General features: G+C 35.4%; 1 protein-coding gene across 2 annotated transcripts in view; it reads right to left on the bottom strand.

Moving 5' to 3' along the window:
- Positions 1-15258: 15258 nt before the first annotated feature.
- The window catches only part of LOC143908854 (photoreceptor-specific nuclear receptor), a 36059-nt gene continuing 31489 nt past the window's right edge, over positions 15259-19828 (bottom strand). For both annotated transcript variants that reach the window (XM_077426687.1, XM_077426686.1), the window contains exons 6-9: positions 19592-19710; positions 17843-18054; positions 17176-17464; positions 15259-16867 (exon numbers count right to left, since the gene is read on the bottom strand). In XM_077426687.1, coding sequence (XP_077282813.1) covers positions 16629-16867; positions 17176-17464; positions 17843-18054; positions 19592-19710 — 859 coding nt within the window. In that variant the 3' untranslated portion in view covers positions 15259-16628. The remainder of the gene's footprint in view (positions 16868-17175; positions 17465-17842; positions 18055-19591; positions 19711-19828) is intronic.

The following is a 19828-nucleotide window of genomic DNA, read 5'->3' as shown; positions in this document are numbered from 1 at the left end:
GATTGATAACATCTGGTCACCTGAGATATCTGGAATAATAGAGGTTCGTTATAGATTAAAATTGTTTATTTGCTGTTACTTTTAGTCGTTACCTTAAGATATTTCTTTAGCTTAATTATCATACTCTTCTTGAATGTTTAAAAAATTTGATTATTACCGCGTAGACAGTATAATGTCCAAAATCGAGATGTAAGACGTCTTTTAGACATCTTTTAATCATATTTTCGTAAGTCTAAAAGATGTATTATGTCCCGCTTTTGGACATGTGTGCTGTTTGTGCGATTTTTTAAAGACTATTTTTCTATTTCTTTTAAAAAATACATATTTCAAAGTTGCGAATGCTTTAGATTATGTTTAAAGATTTATCTCAATGTATATATTAATCCCCAAATTGTTATTTGTTCTATATTTCTATTGTTAAAGTTATATGTCTAATTTCATGTTAATAAAAACTTAATTATAATAATTAATATGCATTCAGAAGATGAAACTTGAAAACATAAGCCAAAGTGCCTGTAATTGTTGAGTATACATTGTGTAAATAGTGTATTAAACAAGAAATTCTTTAAAGATTGTTTTTCAAAATTGTGTTAAATTTATTGTCCATTATTTTAAGTAACGTGTACCTGCGAAGAAAAAGTTACCTGAGTGTAATTGAGAGACGTTGCTCAGGTGGCAGAGCTTTCTTACTTTTCTTCGATAGGTATGGAAAAAGCATTTGTAATAACACTGAGAACGTATTCGTATCCATCCTTGTGTATCGGAAAAATAATTCTGGATCCAATTTCATCTCTTGGAAAAGATGTTGAAAATCGCCTTGTAGCATTCGGCGTGTATTGATGGGTCTTACAAGCTATTTCCTATTTCTCCATCGTTTACACTTTTGTTTCTTTTTTTTTAAGATTATATACATGTTAATCAATTGAAGGAATGAAAATGTCATGAAGATCTTTTCTGTATCCATTAGCTGCAAAATTTAAGAATACATACGTTTATTTAAAAAAGAAAGAAAGTGTTCATTATATGGTCAAACTAATATACATTATTTTCTAATGTTACATACAACAATTAACTTTACCACTTTGCTGCAATTGCAAAATATACTTACATTAATTATTTGTTGTAATGTATCACGTAATATATAGTTGACGTATAAAAATATACTGATTTTAACTCAAAGGTTAAAATGTGTCATATATATGTGGTATTCTTAACTTCTTTTTCTTTATGTAGCGCCCCATTCCCTTGACAGACTCGGCCAAATGGTATTTTAACTTTTGTTTATAATGTGCGCATGCGTAAATTATAAGGTACTATTGATACGATTGGCCAGTAGAGTTTACAACTACGGCCTTATAATTATGACTACGGCCCTACGATTACGACTAAAGCATTGTTACGTGCAATGGCCTTTTTTACGTGCGCGCTATTTAGCTTTAATCCCTTGATGCAACTGTCAAAATGTATAACAGCCACTTGTGAAGTAAGCGTAGCGAGAGAATTAATCGGCATCACGGAAAAGAGCCAACAATATTCCCAACTTTGATAGATTCGAGTATTGATTTTATACGTTCTTTTTTTTAGAAATAGAGCGTTTCATGACTTTTTTTATTAGGGATTCTTTAAAATCTATATAATTCTTAGATTGCATTTAAGACTTTTTAATCCTGAATTTTTATATTTTGAACATAAATTTTAGTTTTTTTTACCAGATTTTTTCCACTTTTTACTTAATAAAAATAGAAATATTTTTTAAACATATTTTTTGCAAGTAGCAGTTTCTACTAATTTTGTAAGTAATTCATCTTATATAAATTAAAAAAAGAAAGTAATATATATGTATTTGTTGGGCGGGGGGGAGTATTAAATTAATCACACCGATTGACTATATAAACGTTTTTAGATTATTATTATCTTTAAGTTTATCAAATTTACTTGAAAATTTACAATATGTATATAGGCGTACATCTTAACAATATTTTGAGTTCATACTTGTTTTAATGATATATATTCTAAGTATATTATTTCTCTATTGTGGGTAATTTAGTAATTTTATTAAAGTACGATATTAAAGTATACTATGGTATTTTCTTCTCGAAATTCAATAATGTAGAATGTTTTCTTTCCGATAAAAGTTCACTGCTTTCGACGGTTCCTTCATTATCAACTAAATATTGATCTAAATGCAAGTTATTCCATGAAGATGTGTAAGAAAAACTATATGTTGACTAGTTTACATTAGTTTCTTAGTGAGAAAAGTATTCTGTGCTATTCCATCAATTCGGATAAAAATTCCATTTTTAATGAATTGAAGCGTTTTGCATTATTATATATATATTGTGTTGTTGATCAATAATTGATTTAGTATAATTCTGTCACTTTGCAAAAATATATTTAAACAATATAAAAAGCTATCGTATAAAGCAAGAAATATCACTAAAGTTTATTTTAAAGATGTGACGTGTATAATACATCGCAACAAAAAAAAGAGAAAAAGTTAATTTTTTAATTAAGTAATCTTTTAGCTCTTTAAAATTTGTTCTAAATAAAGATATACGTGGTAAAAAGATAAAGAGCATTGATTAGGTTAATTTTATTACTCTACTATCAACATTTGTTGGTAATAATCAACAAATTATTTCCTATATTTTTTTATTTGTTTGTTTCGAAACAAAAGAGCGGCGTATATCTCGGCGAAACTGACGAGTCTTCGTGGGAATTCTCTTTTTTCTCGTCGACCCTTTTTCCTCCTACTCGTTCACGTCTTTAAAGCTCAATAAGTCCGCAGGATCTTTTGAAAGAGGAGCTTCCTCCCTTTGACGTCGTGTTTCACGCAACGCTAAGTTATGCGAAGTTGCTTCTTGTTTAAGCATAAATTGAGTTTGAGGAGGTAAGGCTCGTCTGTTATAAAAGGTCCTCGTCCTTGAAATTAATTCGTGAAAGAGACAAAGGCACATCGCCCCCCAGTTCACTGAACGAATTGTGCGGCTTTACGGATAGCGAGCCGTCGGCACGCGGCGAGCAAACGTTGTTTGAGTGGAAAGAAAATAATTGGATAGATAATTGTAACGACATCGTCGTGACTGCAGCTGTGTGGTAAAGGGATTACATTTCTGTGAGAATATCGGTAAGATAGATTCAAATATATGGTTATATCGAGTCTATATATAATCATTGCTAATGAGTAAATCATTTTTACAAAGAAATTAGTGCTTTGTAGATCTTATATATTTATTTATAATCATAGACTGCATTTTTTAAGAAACAAATTTAGTTATATAAAATAGTAATTAAATAATAAAATTAAAAATATTTTTTTTGAGTGTGTTATAAGATTACTTTAAACAATAATTTTTTAAAGTGTCCAAATTTACCTTTAATTTTTTTTAAGTTTTTCTTTAAAGTAAGTTTTAAGGTTTTTTTAAAAGATTTTTAAGGTAAATTTTCCCAAGGGTATAATCGCATTTTTATAAACATTTCTTTATGAAAACGATTATAGCAAAGTTTTTGATCGTATCATTTAACGTTAGCGAGAATGAAAATTTAGACCTGCGACGTTATTTATTGGCGATTACATTGATGATACGCGATCGCTTGCATTAATAATTGCATGTCAACGCGGTTTATAATATACTAGACACTACAGACGCGCGCTTTGCGCGCGCTATTTAGCTTTAACATTATGCTATTACTATTACACTATATATAACCCTTGATAAACACAACTGTCAAAATATATAATGACAGCTGCAAATGAAGTAAGAGCAGCAAGAAAACCAATCGGCATCGCGGAAAAGTGACAACAATACCTACGACATGCCCTTTTTAGAAGAAGATATTGTTTAATCGTTCAACAATTACGTTATACAATACATAGTGTGACGGGCGGCGACGTATTTATTGATTTTAGGAAAGAGGGAGAATGAGAGTTGGAGGGAGCGGGGATAAAAGTGGTCCGACAGTCTCTTCTGACCGTTGCAGCTTAATTCTCGAAACCTCCCCTTGAAAATTGTATTGCTTCTTTTTTTTAAATATTAAAAAATAGTTTTCAATTAAGTTACAATAAATTTATGTAAAAAAATTTATAATAGAAAATTTAAATTAAATTTTAAATGTTTTCAGGATTAAATGTAAAGAACATTTAAGATTTAATTAAATCGTGGAAAAAAAATTTATTTATAACCCACGTATAAAAAAATGTAGCTGTTTCTAATTTGTAATTTCTTTATATGTACATTTATCAAGGAGATATATTTTTCGCAGGGCGTCAGTTGGTTTTGAAAACACCCAGTAGGGAATTAACAATTTTTCAGGTCGCTCTGTGAGTCTATATCTCGTCCATCTCATGCAGTCTATCGCTGTTTACAGGGTAGCTACCCCAAGAAGATCTTGGCGAATTTTTCATCCGGGGCCCCACGAGTCCTGGAGTTCTATTTAAGAAATCAGACTTCCGCCTCACGTATTCCCCAGGATTACGGTCCGTCTTCGTCCTCCAGCTAGGAGGACGGCCACTTCATCTCGAATATCCACAAACGGAAATGGGATTCGTCCCTTCGACCCAATGCGACTTTCCTTATACTTTTGCTTTTTTCCGATAAAATTTTAATTTTTCTGGAGGCGATAATTCAATTATTGTTTCTCTTTTAATATATGGTAATTTTATATTTTCTATTTGATTGACAAATATATGCTTTTTCAAACTTGCTTGGAATATTACTTGCTAAACTATTAATATTTGAATATTAAACCTCTATCTCTGTGATAAATAGTGCAGTTATTTTAAGCGCTGATTAATCAATCAGAATACCCAAAAATTAATTTAATCGGATTACTTAACTTTTTATAAACATAATTATTCTTCTAAAAATTATTCTACATGTTTGATTAATAATAAACATTAATTTTATTTCATTTTTAATAATAATCAATTATTTTGATTATAGTTTAGTAATAATTTAGTAAAATAATTCGTTTTCTAAAGATAATTTCTAATTATCTTTAATAGTAACAAAGATAATAGATTTGTGTGTGTAATCCTTTTTAATATATTAAAAATAAAAAATAATAAAACTTGGTACGATAAAATCATGTAGCGGTCTTACACAGAATCTGATTTATAGAAATTATATTTTATTTTCCCTAAAAATGCATATTTTCGTTAATAGCTTTACTTTCGTCAAAGCAGAAATTTTGGCCCGGGAAATTTATTTATCGCTACAATTACGAAACATTGTCGCCTGGAGGATCATCAGCGCAAAGGAAACATATTATCCGACGGCGAATGTTTGTGCGAAATTAAATCGGTCGCGTGCTCAGTGAAAAGGATATGTCTAACGAGATTGTAAAATCCGCCAGGATAATTGTATTCGCGCTCAATTTAAACTCGCGTTGATAATAATCGATGGTCGTTAAATTGTACAATATTCTCTCTCTCTCTCTCTCTCTCTCTCTCTCTCTCTCTCTCTCTCTCTCAGCAGAAGCAGACGTGTGAAACATCGCTCCGTAAAAGTGTTAATTTTTGAGTGGTTTAGAAGTGAGGGAGAGTGTTAAAAAGTTGTGTAACGAGTATCTGCATAGACCGGGGGTAGCCATGAGTGTTATCTAGCCGGAATATGTTGATACATAGACACGAGAACTGCATTTCGTACAGAGGTCATCGAAGCCTCGTACGACAGGTAGACATCGGCGACGAACACAAAACGCTGACGTGTGAAAGTGACGTGTTAAAGTGACGAGTCAATTAACTGTCTCTGCCGATATTAGCAGAATGAACGAGGAATACGCCAAGTATCGATGCTCGGCATGTAAGAAGGCGATAAAAACGGAGGTGATAGCATGCAAGTCCTGTGCTAAGTTTTTCTACCATCCAGGTTGTGTATCTAAGCACAAAATTTATGATAGAAACCGCGATTTGGTGTCGTGTCCTGGCCCATTCGAGAAGTTAATTATTAGTGATGGTGATAAAATAGCTGATATAAATAAAGCAGTGGCAGCAGCAGGAAGAGCAACGGCACCTGCAAAAATGAGTCCGGCGCCAAGCAGCGGGAATAAAGTAGCAGCCGCGAGTGGAACAGAGGATATTGATAGAAAAATAGATTGGCTTCTAAAAACAGTGAAAGAATTAAAAAGATGAGGCAGCATGTAAAAAGGAGATCAAGTCAATGATAAAAGAAATAGTCCGTGAGGAGATGGGAGGCATTAAACAGGAAATAGAAGAATTGAGAAAAATGTTGACGCAAGGGGCATATGGACCGTCAAGTGGAGCGACAAGAAAATATAGCGACGTGATTAAAGAAAGGAAGGAAGAAATATCTTGATTATAAAACCAATAAAAGTACAACAAGAGAGAGAAATTACGAAGAAAACAATTAAAGATAAAATTGATATAACCAAGATGGAAATAGGAATTACCAAATTAAGGAAGGGAAGTAAAGGGACAGTGATCTTAGGATGTAAGACGGAAGAAGAGAAGGATAAGCTAAAGACGACGGTATAAGCGGCAATGGGCGAGGAAGTCAAGGTCTCTGAGCCACAGAAGAGGAAACCAAAGATTAAAATAATTAATGTTGGTGGAAAAGAAATAAAAATGGAGGATGATAAACTGATAGATACAATCAAGAAGCAAAATAGAATTGGCGAAGAATCCTGTATGCACCTAGTGAAGAAAATATTAAGAGGAAAAAATAAGGATACTGAGCAAGGATCCGTATAATAATTGAAGTGGATGAAAGCACTCATAATTCACTAATAAACAGAGGAAAAATAAATTTAGGATGGCGAAAGTGTCCTATATTTAATTATATTAGTGTTAGAAGATGTTTTAAATGCTGGGGCTATTACCATATTGCCAAGAATTGCACGAGACAGGAAACATGCTATAAATGTACAGGAAATCATAAGGCGAATGAATGTACGACGGCGAAGAAGAGGTGTGTAAACTGTACCTATAAGAATCAGACGTACAACTTGAAGATAAATGTTGAACACGAGGCGCTGGATTCGGAATGTCCGACATTTAAGAAAGTATTGAAGGAAGAGAAAAAAAGAGCCGGCTGGGAAGATGCAAAATAGCAACTACAGGGAGAAGCGGAATTACTCTGGTATACGAATGCGCAAAGCTTCTTGGCGCATAAGGATGAAATTCAACATCAGATTATGAAGAGGGTGAATCCTGCGATTCTAGCGTTATCCAAGACTAGATTGACTGTAGAAATTGAGGATAGTGAGGTCAATGTACCGGGGTATAGTATAGTTAGATGTGATGCTGAAAATAGAAACACAGGAGGAGTACTGTTATATATATATATATATATATATATATATATATATATATGTTATATATATATATATATGTTAGGGATGATATTAAATTTAAAATAGTTGATAAGAAAAAAATAGTTTCAAATTGTTGGTGCGTGGTGGTAGAAAAAAGAGAGAATTTGTATAAAGGTATGATAGCAGTAGTGTATCATTCGCCAAGTGCGTCAAATGGCGATTTTGTGAGATTTTTGGAAGATACGGTTGAAGATCTAATAATAAAGTATGACTGTATAGTGATAGGGGACTTTAATATAGATATATAATGATAGATTCATTTTACACAAAGAAATTATTAACGGTAATGCAAAACCTAGGGATGAAGCAATACGTTGATTGTCCAACGAGAGTTACAAAAGATAGTCGAACAATGATAGATTTAATTTTTTCGAATAAAGAAATAAAGGTACAAGTGAATGAAAAACCGAAAATAACGGACCATGCATGGCTAAAAGTAGAATCTAATATGAATAAAAAAAGAAGTAAATATAAAGAATTTAGAGGCAGGGATTATAGTAAATTAAATGTAGATAAATTTCTTAGAATAATGGAAGAAAAAACTGAGCAAGGTCAAGGGCTAGATATAAGTATAAGGGCGGAGAAATTTGTTAATAGTATAGTAAGTTTAATGGATATTGTAGCACCTAAGAAAAAGTTTAAGATTCCGAAAATATGGGAAAGGAAAATGTGGTATTCAGATGAAATTAGAATGGCAGCAGATAGAAGGGATGAGGCTCACAGTAGAGCAATAAGCTCAGGTAAAGAACAGGACTGGGGATTTTTCAAGAATGAAAGAAATGCAGTAGTTAAACTTATTAGGGCAAAAAAGAAAGAATATTGTGAGAATATGATAGATAATAATAGGAGTGATCCTACAAAAATGTGAAAAACTTTGAAAGAATTAATTAAAGGTGAGCAAAGGGATTCAGAGAACATCGATAATGTAGATTTTGAAATATTAGAAGACATAGAAGAATGCAATATAGCTGATAAATTAAATATATCTTATGTAAAAAGTATTAGCAACATTGTGCAATCTATTAGTAATAAGGGGATAGAAGGCACAGGTAGGAGACCTATTTATGTAATCGAGAATAAGGGAATTATGGAAAATTTTGAGTTAATTAGTGCAAGTGATCTGGAACAAATTGTTAGGGAACTACCACGAAAGAACGGAACAGAGGAAGGGATAAATAGTGATATACTGAAAATGGTGCTACCTGTGATAAAAGATGAGTTTGTAGGGGTAATAAATGATTCGCTTAGGACAGGTAAATTTCCAGAAGGATGGAAAACATCCACGATAATACCGATACCAAAGTGTTACGTCCAGACGATCGTTCGGACGTCGGGGTGGGTTAATCAGTGAGGAAGAGTGAATTGAAACCTTCGCGATATTGTGTGAGTGCCTCACATGAACGAGGAGAGACGGTAAGTCTACTATATATATATATTTCTTCTTTAATTTTTGACTGGGTTGGTACTGACTTCTCTAAGTATCAGGCGGATTTTTTGCGTTAACGTCTCGATTTTCGTTATCTTAGGTAACTGTGTGTGTGTGTGTGTGCGTGTGTTCTTGCGAGTACGCGGGTGTGTACGGACCCTTACGGTAACGTGCAGGCAGTCGTAATCAATATATATATATATTTTTTCGCTGATTTAGATTAATATATGTTATAGGAACAAAGAAGGAACAGAGAAATTTAGAGAACGCCCTGAGAGAGGCGCGCATCCGTTTAAGGAGCTGTCACGAACGCCCTGAGAGAGGCGCGCATTGACAGAAGGATCGGTTGAGAACGCCCTGAGGGAGGCGCGCATCAACGGGTATCCGGTAGAAATCAGTGTAAGATAAAAGAAGGATAAATCTTTATGTCTGGTAGAATGAGTATTTATTAATGCTGATGGCGTTTCGTTATTACAGAGTATCCGGCAGCACGACGCGTGAGAAGGCACCACGATCTGTACACTCTCGCGGCTATGTCCCTCGAGCTCGCAAGGCTCTCGCGGCTAAGTCCCTTCGGACGACAATGCTCTCGCGGCTAAGTCCCTTCGGACGACAACGCTCTCGCGGCTAAGTCCTTTCGGACGACAACGCTCTCGCGACTAAGTCCCTTCTCGACTCGCGGTGCTCTCGAAATCGAAAATGAAACTGAGAGAATCTGAGGGAATCTGAGGGAATCTGAGGGAATCTGCTTGGCCCGTCTCGCAGGGCCCGTATTTATACTACCCGGTCGGTGGCGTCCGGGGTAAAGGGAATATTGTAATCACGCGAGTACGTGAATTTATCACGTGAAACTCGCTGTACACCGTGTTATTGACCGAGAGCGTCGCGCGTCGGTCCAGACTACGAATCGATTGATCGATGACGAATTTATCTAATTATGCGAATATTATTTCCACGTTCCTTTATATTGTTGCGGTTATATTTTACACTGTTGCTTTAAATAATCTGTAATAACTTTTAAGAACAATACTGATAATACTTAACACTATTATTAACAGGCGATTTACTTAAACCTACGTCCTACCTACGATTATAATAATATCAATACTGTCATGAGTCGTAAATTATATATACATTTATTCATGTGTAACATTGAACGGTGACAATATTAATATTATTATTCGTGCATCTACTAATTCCTATTTCTACGCAAAATACAGTATCTATACGTGCAACCTACTCTAAGCGTAATTTTACAGCAGTATCAGTGTTGCTAGCAATATGTATGTCGTGTCGTTTACATGCGGCCTTGAGATTTTTCGCGGTTCGTTACAAAAGGTAAACAAACCAAAAAAAGCGAGCGAGTATAGACCGATCAATATGTTACCGATATATGAAAAAGTATTAGAGTTAGTTGTAAAAAAACAGTTGGAAAAATTTCTAGAAGACAATGAAATAATAACCGAATACCAATCGGGATTTAGGAAAGAGCAGTCGTGTGAGACAGCAATTCAAAGTTTTATCGAGGAATGGAAGTTGATAATTGAGGAGAAAAAAATGGTGGGGGTGTTATTCCTGGATCTTAGGAGAGCGTTTGAGACAATAGATAGGGTAAGATTAGTGGAAAAATTATATCAGTATGGAATAAGAGGGGTGGTACTGGAATGGATAATATCGTATTTAAGTAATAGAAAGCAACAAGTTAGATTCAATGATATATGTTCTAAAATAATTGAGACAGTATATGGCGTGCCACAGGGATCAGTATTAAGACCTCTATTGTTTATTTTATATATAAATAATATAGTTAAAGTCTGTCCGGAGGGAAGTATATTTAGATGATTTGCAGATGACACGACCGCAAGTGTAACAGGAGAAAGTTGTGAGGAATTAGAAATAAAACTAAATATGGTGCTCGGTATACTTGAAGAATGGATAAATGTGAATATGTTAAAAATGAATGCAGATAAGACCAAATATATGATAGTTAGAAGTATAAGGAAAGAAATAAATAGTAAAAAGTTTGGATGGAACTATAATTGAGCGTGTCGAGATAACGAAACATCTGGGTGTAATGATCGATAGTAAACTCCGTTGGGAGAATCACTGTGATTATATGTTAAAGAAAATAGGGAAAAAAGTGAGTTTTCTGAATAGAATAAGAAATGATATATCGGCGTACACTCGATGTACTGTGTATAAGTCTATCATAGCGCCTCACTTTGAATATTGCGCAACGATGTTAATAGGCATGGGTGAGACGCAACTGAATCGACTGCAAGTGGCACAACACCGTGCCATGAGAGTTATACTGCAATGCTCGCGATATACAAAGGTAGAATTGATGCTGCAAACCCTTAAGTTTATGAATGTAAGACAGAGGCTAATGTACAATGTATGTATTTTTATTTTTAAGATAGTAAGAGGCATAATGCCAAAACATTTAAGTAATAGGATGAAATAGTAGGAGATGTGAGTGGACGGCAAACGAGGCAAACTGAGAATATTAGAATTCAATATCGCAGGACGAGAAGCGCACAGAAAAGTATATTTTATGAAGGTTTGAACATGTATAACGCCCTGCCGATAAAAATTAAGCAATGCGAAAGAATTGAACCTTTCAAACGTAGGTTAAGAGAATATATTGTACCTCATGTAGAGGAGTTAATTTAAAGATATTTTATGTAAAAAATAGCCGAGAAGGCTAATAAAGCTCAATCAATCAATCAAAAATCTTTCTCTCTCTCTCTTTCTCTCTCTCTCTCTCTCTCTCTCTCTCTCTCTCTGTCGTGTCGCTTCCGGTTTTAATTCTACTTAACGAGCGGCTCGTGCGGCCCGATGCGCGATTTAATGCTCAAACAAAATGCATTGCATCAAATTCCGTTTATGATATAATTGAAACCGCGGTTCCGGCCGCATGCGATTGCATATATTGTCGCAACACGCGGAACCGCCTGTATGCGCATTCGCCAATTTTCCATATTAATCCTCGCCAAAAAAGCGCGCGGAAAAATTTTTAGATTGGCCGCTGATTTAATCGAGTCAGTAGCTCGGACTTAATGAGAAGCTAATTGGTTAAAGCATAAAACGACACTTGCACCGGCACTGTACGACAGGAATTTTAAATAAAGATTGTAATGACCTCTGGACTAATTGACGCTGCGATAGAAAGAAATTTGCAACATAATTTACATTTTTATTTTTATGTGATTAACATATATAGCGGCTACATACAACGATATTTGGAATTTATTTTTCTCTATTGTCACAATTTAGTTCAAAGTCTCCAGCATCTATTGTCCCAGATTTTATCGTTAAATAGGATATTGTAATTTTATTAGAAACTATAAAAGCGTTTCTAATAAATTTATTTATAGCTAATTCAGCAAAATGTCTTTATACGTATATTTGTTAATATTATTTGCACATGCAAGGGCTGTCTCTCTAGATACGCAAAAACAATTTTTCAGATACGTTCATCATTACAGCATTGTTTAATTAGTCGTTAAAATAAATGACATTAAAAATATTATAATATCTAATGAAATAATACTGCATAATGAATCTTATATGTTAATTATTAAAGAAAGATATCCTGTTTCGAGAACAGATATATAGAGATATAAAACATTTTTCATAACAAAAAAGTACGTAATGCTTTAAGTAATTAATTAATTACTTCGATTATTTTTTTATATCTTTATCGACGTAGAGAGACAACCTGTTTTTATTTTTATAAAATGTTTTAATCTTATTCGTTAACACGCGAGAGACTTAGCGACCTCAATCAGGAATTAAAATATCTAAATTTTCGAGGAAATGGAATATTCGATGCCAAAGGGGTGGACCCAAAGCGAACGTTGTCATCAATGCAAAAGTCGCGGAAGTTTCGCGCGGTACGATTTGAGAACCATCGCTTTAAAGCCCCACTTATCGAGCGCCTAGTTGGTATGATAATGTAATAAAATAAATGGAGGTTGCTGCTTCCTCTCCTGAGCGATATAGTCTTCCACTCTCTTTCCGCCTCTCTCTCTCTCTCACTCACTCTCCTCCCCTCTCTCTCCTCGTACTCCTCCTCATTCCTCTGGGATTCTGCAATCCGCTGCAACCCCCTCTCCCCTCACCATTATTGCTCGCTCACACCTCCCCTGCCACCACCATCACTATTCGGCCCCGCGAAATTGGGGGGGAGCAGGGGGACAGGGATGAAATCGAGAAGGTAGAAGGGAATGGAGAGAGCTCACCTCGAAAGCGAAATACAACAAGTCCCGCCGCCATTGCTGGATCACCCTTCAGCGGGAGTTTTGTCGTCGCGTGGGTGGGGGGTTGACAGCCCCGCGCGGCGCGACGAGAGTCAGTCTCACCCTTCCCGACCGACCCCGGTCGAGCCCTGCACGACCCTGGCTTTCCCTGCTTCCTGGGGGGGCCAGCGGAATGGAAGCAAGGGGGTGCACGGAGAACGCCGGGGTAGATAGGTTGAAAACTCCGCCCCCGCACATCCGTGAAAGCGAGTCAATACTATCACTGCCTTCCGCGCCCCCCGCGTTTCGCCATGCCTATGCTCGCCCTTTCCCTCGCCGGAGGATGGATATCGAAATTCGTTACCGACTCTGCCCGACCCCCGCGGGACTTACGATTGCGAGGGCGGAAGGAAGGGTTGATCGCGCAAAAGGAACTCGATATAGGTGTCTTGCAGGAAGTGTCAATTTGCCGTCTCACTTTAACGATTGAACGTCAAGCGAGAAATGCTCTTTTAATTCTCCGTTACATGGTCGATATATTCTGTATACATACCGTATTGCCGCGAGTCTCATCATGATAGGATTAATCTACTGAGAAATCTTTGCAAGCCTCACTCCTTTTTCAACATCGATTTCAGGAAGGTGGATTTGTAAACAATAATTTTAATGTGTTTTTTCTGTCTGTTTATTATCCTTAGTATCTAAATTTAGGGATAAAAACTTCCGAAGTTATGACAATTCAACAGAGAAAAATTATTGAAAGTAAATAAAATTTTCTACATAATAGAGGTATTCAAATAAGTTAAAGTTTAACGGTTTGACAAGTTATGTCGGGTTAAAAAATCGAGTAAAAAGTTAATTAATTAACTTTGGGCGCGCTATTCTTTAAGGTTATGCAAAATATATAAGTGACTCATTAACCTATCACATTAATCTTTGGGTTAAAAGTTTAAAAATTTAACTTTTTACCCGACTTTAACCCGACATAATCTGTCAAACCGTTAAACCTACTCTAACTTATTTGAATACTCCTAATATTTAATAAGTTAAAGTTCCTTTCGAAGCGTGGAATATATATTCATAGAAGTAATTTACCTTTATATATTTTTTAAATATTTCAAAACTATGGTAATAAATGATAATAGCATTGTCATTAAATATAAAATACCTAATTTTCAAATAAAAAATGGAAATGCGCGCTCTCTCTCTCTTTCTCGATAATTATTAATAAATCGCATTTCCAAATTATACGAACAAATATAAGATTAAAAAGAGATAATATATATAAAATTAAAAATATACTTTTAGCGTGATGCAAGTTCGCCCGACGCTTCTTCTTTCAAAAAAGTTCCAAAGAATGAAGTCTACTCGTTTCCCTCAATTATTTTCCGCGGTTCGCCGCCTGACTCCGCGCGTTTCGCTAGATCCGCTCGAAAAGGCATTAAGGACGCTCACTCCCGGCGCCGCGCCGGGGCGTTTAACTCCCCGATTGCTTTGACAACTTAAGCAGGCCCTTAAACCTCGCTCGAGCCCCGATGTAATTTATAAGCGGCCGAGGGGGTAAACTCCGCCGGGGACCGTCAAACTGCCATGTGGCAAAACCCTCGTCGGCAGGGGAAGTCAGGGATTATGCGGTGATAAATAAATATGTACGTTTATGCAACAACCGCCGTGACGGAGTTGCGGGGGTGCAAATATATACGTCGTTGTGCGTTGTAGCGACCGAAGTCAAATCGTGTTCCGAGGGGATCGCAGGCCGAATCTTTATCCCTCCTCCGAGTCAAATACGCCGGTGATCTTTGAGCTTTGCCTCTTCCATTCGAGGAGTATAATCATTTATACTCTCGTATCTAAAACTTGTTTTCGCAATTAATTATTAATTAAATTTATAATGATACATTATCTTAGTATTATGTTACCCTTTTTTTTCCACAATGTTATTTCAAAATATATTTTTATCTTCTACTGTAATTTATTTTCTACTTTGTTCTAGATTTTTATATTAGCATCACATTACTTTTAATATTATGATTTTCTCTTATTTTTTATGCCTGCGCACAAATTAAGTTGTATTAAATATATTTATTCAAAATTCTGTTATAATTATATATATATATATATATATATATATATATATAATGGTTACCTGATATTGCGTTTAATTAATAGAGAAGCCAGTATCTAGAGTAACAAATATGTAGTAACAAATAAGATAGCAGTAATAAATCTGCGAAAGAGTGAGTCAGTGACAATAACTCAGTTAATCAGATTTATTTTTATTACAAGTAATCATTACAATATATATCACTGATTGAGAATACATTTTACAGCGAATAGTATCACAACACGAAATATACAGAGAAAGTGCGGACGAGCGTTCATTTACAGCGCCGAGAAAGAAATCAATCTCACTCACACCTTTATGAACCACAAATTACTTTCATTAATCGATATTATGCAACATTAAATTTTATGAATTCGTATTGCCACCTCGGTTATTTCCAAATGCAATTTAATTTTGATTTCGCAACGTGTATCGTCACGGTTTATTAATCGTACCTCTGACGCATAAATTTGTCCGTGGGTAAAAAAAAAGAAGTATTTTAATTGCGTTAATTTTTTAAGCAATTCTAACGCGAATTTGCGAATATGTAAAATAATTTATTTCCGTATTACGTTCACAAAGCTGTAGAGTGTTCATTGTGTGTGTGTGTGTGTGTGTGTGTGTGTGTGTGTGTGTGTGTGTGTGTGTGTGTGTGTGTGTGTATGTGTGTGTGTGTGTGTGTGTGTGTGTGTGTGTGTGTGTGTGTGTGTGTGTGTGTGTGTGTGTGTGTGTGTGTGTGTGTGTGTGTGTGGGTGTGTGTGGGGGTGTGTGTGTGTGGGTGGGTGGGTGGGTGGGTGGGGGGGTGGGGGGTGTGTGTGTGTGTGTGTGTGTGTGTGTGTGTGTGTGTGTGTGTGTGTGTGTGTGTGTGTGTGTGTGTGTGTGTGTGTGTGTGTGTGTGTGTGTGTGTGTGTGTGTGTGTGTGTGTGTGTGTGTGTGTGTGTGTGCCCACCCCGTCACTTTTCTCTCTAATTCGGTAACTTTATGACAAATTTAATTTAAAAAAAAAGAAGGAAGATAGAAAAGAAACGAAATGTCTTTTCGGATTAATTCATTGACTTTCTACGAAAATGTGCTATTAACGTGCCGAGCCTAACGCCCGATAAATATGTCTATAATAAATAAATACATGTATATATCTATGTGTGTATATTTACGCCGCAAGTCAGTGCCCCTCGGTCGACTTTAGTTGCCGTTTTTATTCGTTAGCGATGCCATTCTTACAGTGCCTCGCGTTTGTACGATAGAGATACTCGCCAATTGGAATCCTCACGATCATCACAGAGGGACTTAAGACTTTGTCCTTAGGCCTGATTGTGCTGAAACAAAGTTCGCGCGCCCTGCTCCTTGATCCTTTCATTTAGGAAAGCTTCGTCCACCAGTCTTTGCTGTTTTCCTTTGATAATTAATTTTGCTTCTCATGAATCTCGTCCTCGTTCTAGCGCCGAATGCTTTGGATCGTGTGGTATTTGCATTTTATTGTGTGGCGTTCGTGTAGCGAAATTCTTTGGTGTCTAAGATGATTTTAGTTTTTGTACATGTCACAAAGGACTTTCTCCATCGGCGTGTTCCCGATAGTCCTGTGGAAGTAGATCAATTCCACTCTTGCAGCTGGAACCGTTCGCAGCAACGGCAACAGCAACAGCAACCTGCCAAAGCGGGCTGGACTATTCGGTTGTTGAGCACGCGCATGATGTCCGAGCATTAATTGTGCCTGATCCTGCAAGTTCTCAATTTGGCTCGAGTCCTTTAAACCGCGAGTTTCTGCAACGGGAAAATCAGCTTCCTAGGAGTGCATGTCGCGAGTTTACACGAAATTGAATAACTAACTTAAAAAAATATTCTCCAAAAGTCGTAGAGTAAAATATCAATGAAAACGAGTAAAATGCAAGTATAATGAAAAATGAAAATTGAGCCTGTGCACTTCGAGTGATTCGCTACTAAAAAACGACAAGCGGAAGAAGATACAGTTCACAATTAAATAGCGAGAGAAATAAATGAAATAGTAAAACTACAAATTAATTATAACGTTGTTTAAAAAAAAAAAAATCGAAAACGAGAGCGTCGCCAACCTGGGCGGAAGAGAACGATGGCCTTCATGCAGGCAAATTCCGCAGGATCGACCATGACCGCCTTGTATCTCTGCAGGGTGTCGTGCAGGTGTCTGACGTCTGCCGCCACTTGGCTGGGCTTTCCCGTGGTGGTTTGCAGATGCAGCCCCGAGTGCGGATGCGGATGAGGCGAGAGAGTCAGAGCAGTTAGCTCGGCGGCGCTAAAGAGAGGCGAAGATTCGAGCGGCAGACACCATTGAACCGCATTTAATAGAAACAGCTCTGACCAAACTTCTTCCAGAAGTATTACCTGCGCGATATAAATAACGCATTTGCAGTTTATTTTACTGTATCGTTATCTCTTTTTAGAGCACCATTTTAATTGTATGGAATCTCTTCCTATAACAAATCCGCGGATAATTATATTGTAAGATTTGAAATAATAATTAAGCCGCTATACTGATGGCAGCCTATTTTTCATCTGTCGTATTGACACACAAATACGTATAGGTATTTATTGGTCTGATTAATTCTCGACAACTTCTATCGTCGCGATTACTGTTTATCAACGTTTATCAAAATAAATTATTAAATGAAAACGTGGTTAAATATACACATAAGGCAAATATGTTAAATTGATAATAAATACATACATGTTGAGATACAAGTGAATCGGTACAATCGTTACCTGATCTCTAAATGGCAAGCCAGCGAAGGAGGGAAGATTCTTTGCCCATTTGACCGCCATGAAGAGCAGCCTCGCGCTGGTCTCGTAAACCGTTTCGGCACTTGCTGGTGAGTATAACGACGGCAGCACCGGTGGAAGCTGCGTGCATCCACTCCGCTGAGGCGTCAACGGCTCCTCGTTGGTTACGTCTATGCTATCCTCGGATGCGTTTCCTGTGTTCAGACGCAAAGCTCTCTTTCTTCATGCAAATATAGAGTTTCCATAACAGCGGTGACAATAACGAATGACCAAGATCTGGGAATGATATCCACTCACGCGAATTTATATGAGAGGTAGGATCAGAAGCAGAGCGATAGAGACTCGTATTAAAAGGTTTCAGGTTTCATGCATCTTTGATATATATATATATATAAGATAAAACAAATATTTATTATATATTTTTTTTATTAAACTTCCTTTTGCTTAGTTTACAAGTGTTACTTTCTTTTTTTTTATTATCTTAAGAGGGTATTCTAGTCCAAAGGGTCAAAAAATCGATTTTTTTTTTAATTTTTACTTCTTAATTATAAAGCAGTTTATAATAAAATTCTAAAAATTAATAAAGTTATAAAAATTTGAAGAGATCAGTATCTCGAGTCGCATGTCAGATTGATAACGTTTCACGCTGCTACAATAAATCAGTCTTTTATCATAAAGACTGATTCATCTTTCATCTTGAGAATTTTATCTTTGTTATATTATTTGGGATCTTGGTTTATTTTTCTCGTCGATATAAATTTAAATTCATTAATTTGAACTTTTGCTCCAAAACATCTGCATTGTGGGGAAAAAAAACAATAAAATTACAATGTAGCAATGTATTAAATATTTATTGTATTAAATATTTGTATTAAACATTTATACATTTAATAAAGAATGCAGGCTAATATTAAAGATAATGGAAGTGATGAGAATAACCATTACAAATAAAACAAAAGTTTTATTTACATCACTCATAGGAAACAGAAGGCGGTTCGCGACTTCTTTTAAAGAAAAGAAAGGTTTATGGGACTGATATATCAGACTAGACAGAATAAGCATTACAAATAAACTACTTTCTGTGAAATATATAAAATTGCAAGAAAAAAGTGTTTTTTTTTCACAACTATGTTTTTCAAGCTTGTCCAACGTTTTTCTAAAAAATTATTAGTCCCATCGATTTTCGCTTTTGCACAAATGTTCAATATATATATATATATATATATATATATGGCACTATGGTCCCTACCACTTTTACTTCAATATTTAAAAAATTACTATTTCTTTAAATCTATAAACTGAAAAAAGGTCAAAATTCCATTAAGTGATATTTAACTAGCCGCCATTTTTTTTTTAATTGTTTGTAGTCTACCACAATAATTTATTAAAATAACTATATTTGTAACGAATAAAACAAAATTCGTTTTTTTATTTCAGAGGTTTCGTCAGAAGCACTAGGACATATCTTAAAAAGAAGGACAGAGTAAGAGATACTTGATAAAATTAATTTGTTTAAATATAAAAATAAACAATAATTCAATTTTTCGTATCATAAAATAATAATAAAACTTTTGTAGAGGGACAATTATTTGAGTTTTTTCATTTTTTCAGCCAAAAATTCTTAAAATAAGCCTAAAATTGGGCTGCCTATACCAGAATACCCCCTTAAAAACACGTTAATGATTTTTTTATAAACATAATTTAACGATATTAAACGCAAAATTTGCGTACCGTCCTCGTTGTCTTGTCGAGGTGGTGTTGCCGCGTTGTTCGTGGAATTGGTCGTCGGTGCGACTGTAGGCAGAGGTAGTGGCGTGGTATATCTCGCCATAGCTAAGGACACCGGCGGTCTAAGAAATAATTCACGATAAAACAATTAAAATATTTAAATAATAAAAAATAATTATATAATTAACAATTTCTATTGATATGTTCTGTTAAATCTGTTGGAACTTTATTTCAGTTAAA

Source organism: Temnothorax americanus, unplaced genomic scaffold (genome assembly GCF_048541705.1).
Source record: "Temnothorax americanus isolate GAGA-0224 unplaced genomic scaffold, ASM4854170v1 Scaffold118, whole genome shotgun sequence".
NCBI classification, from domain to species: domain Eukaryota; kingdom Metazoa; phylum Arthropoda; class Insecta; order Hymenoptera; family Formicidae; genus Temnothorax; species Temnothorax americanus.
The sequence above is the reverse complement of the archived record's forward strand: the minus strand, read 5'-3'. Positions and strand labels throughout refer to the sequence as shown.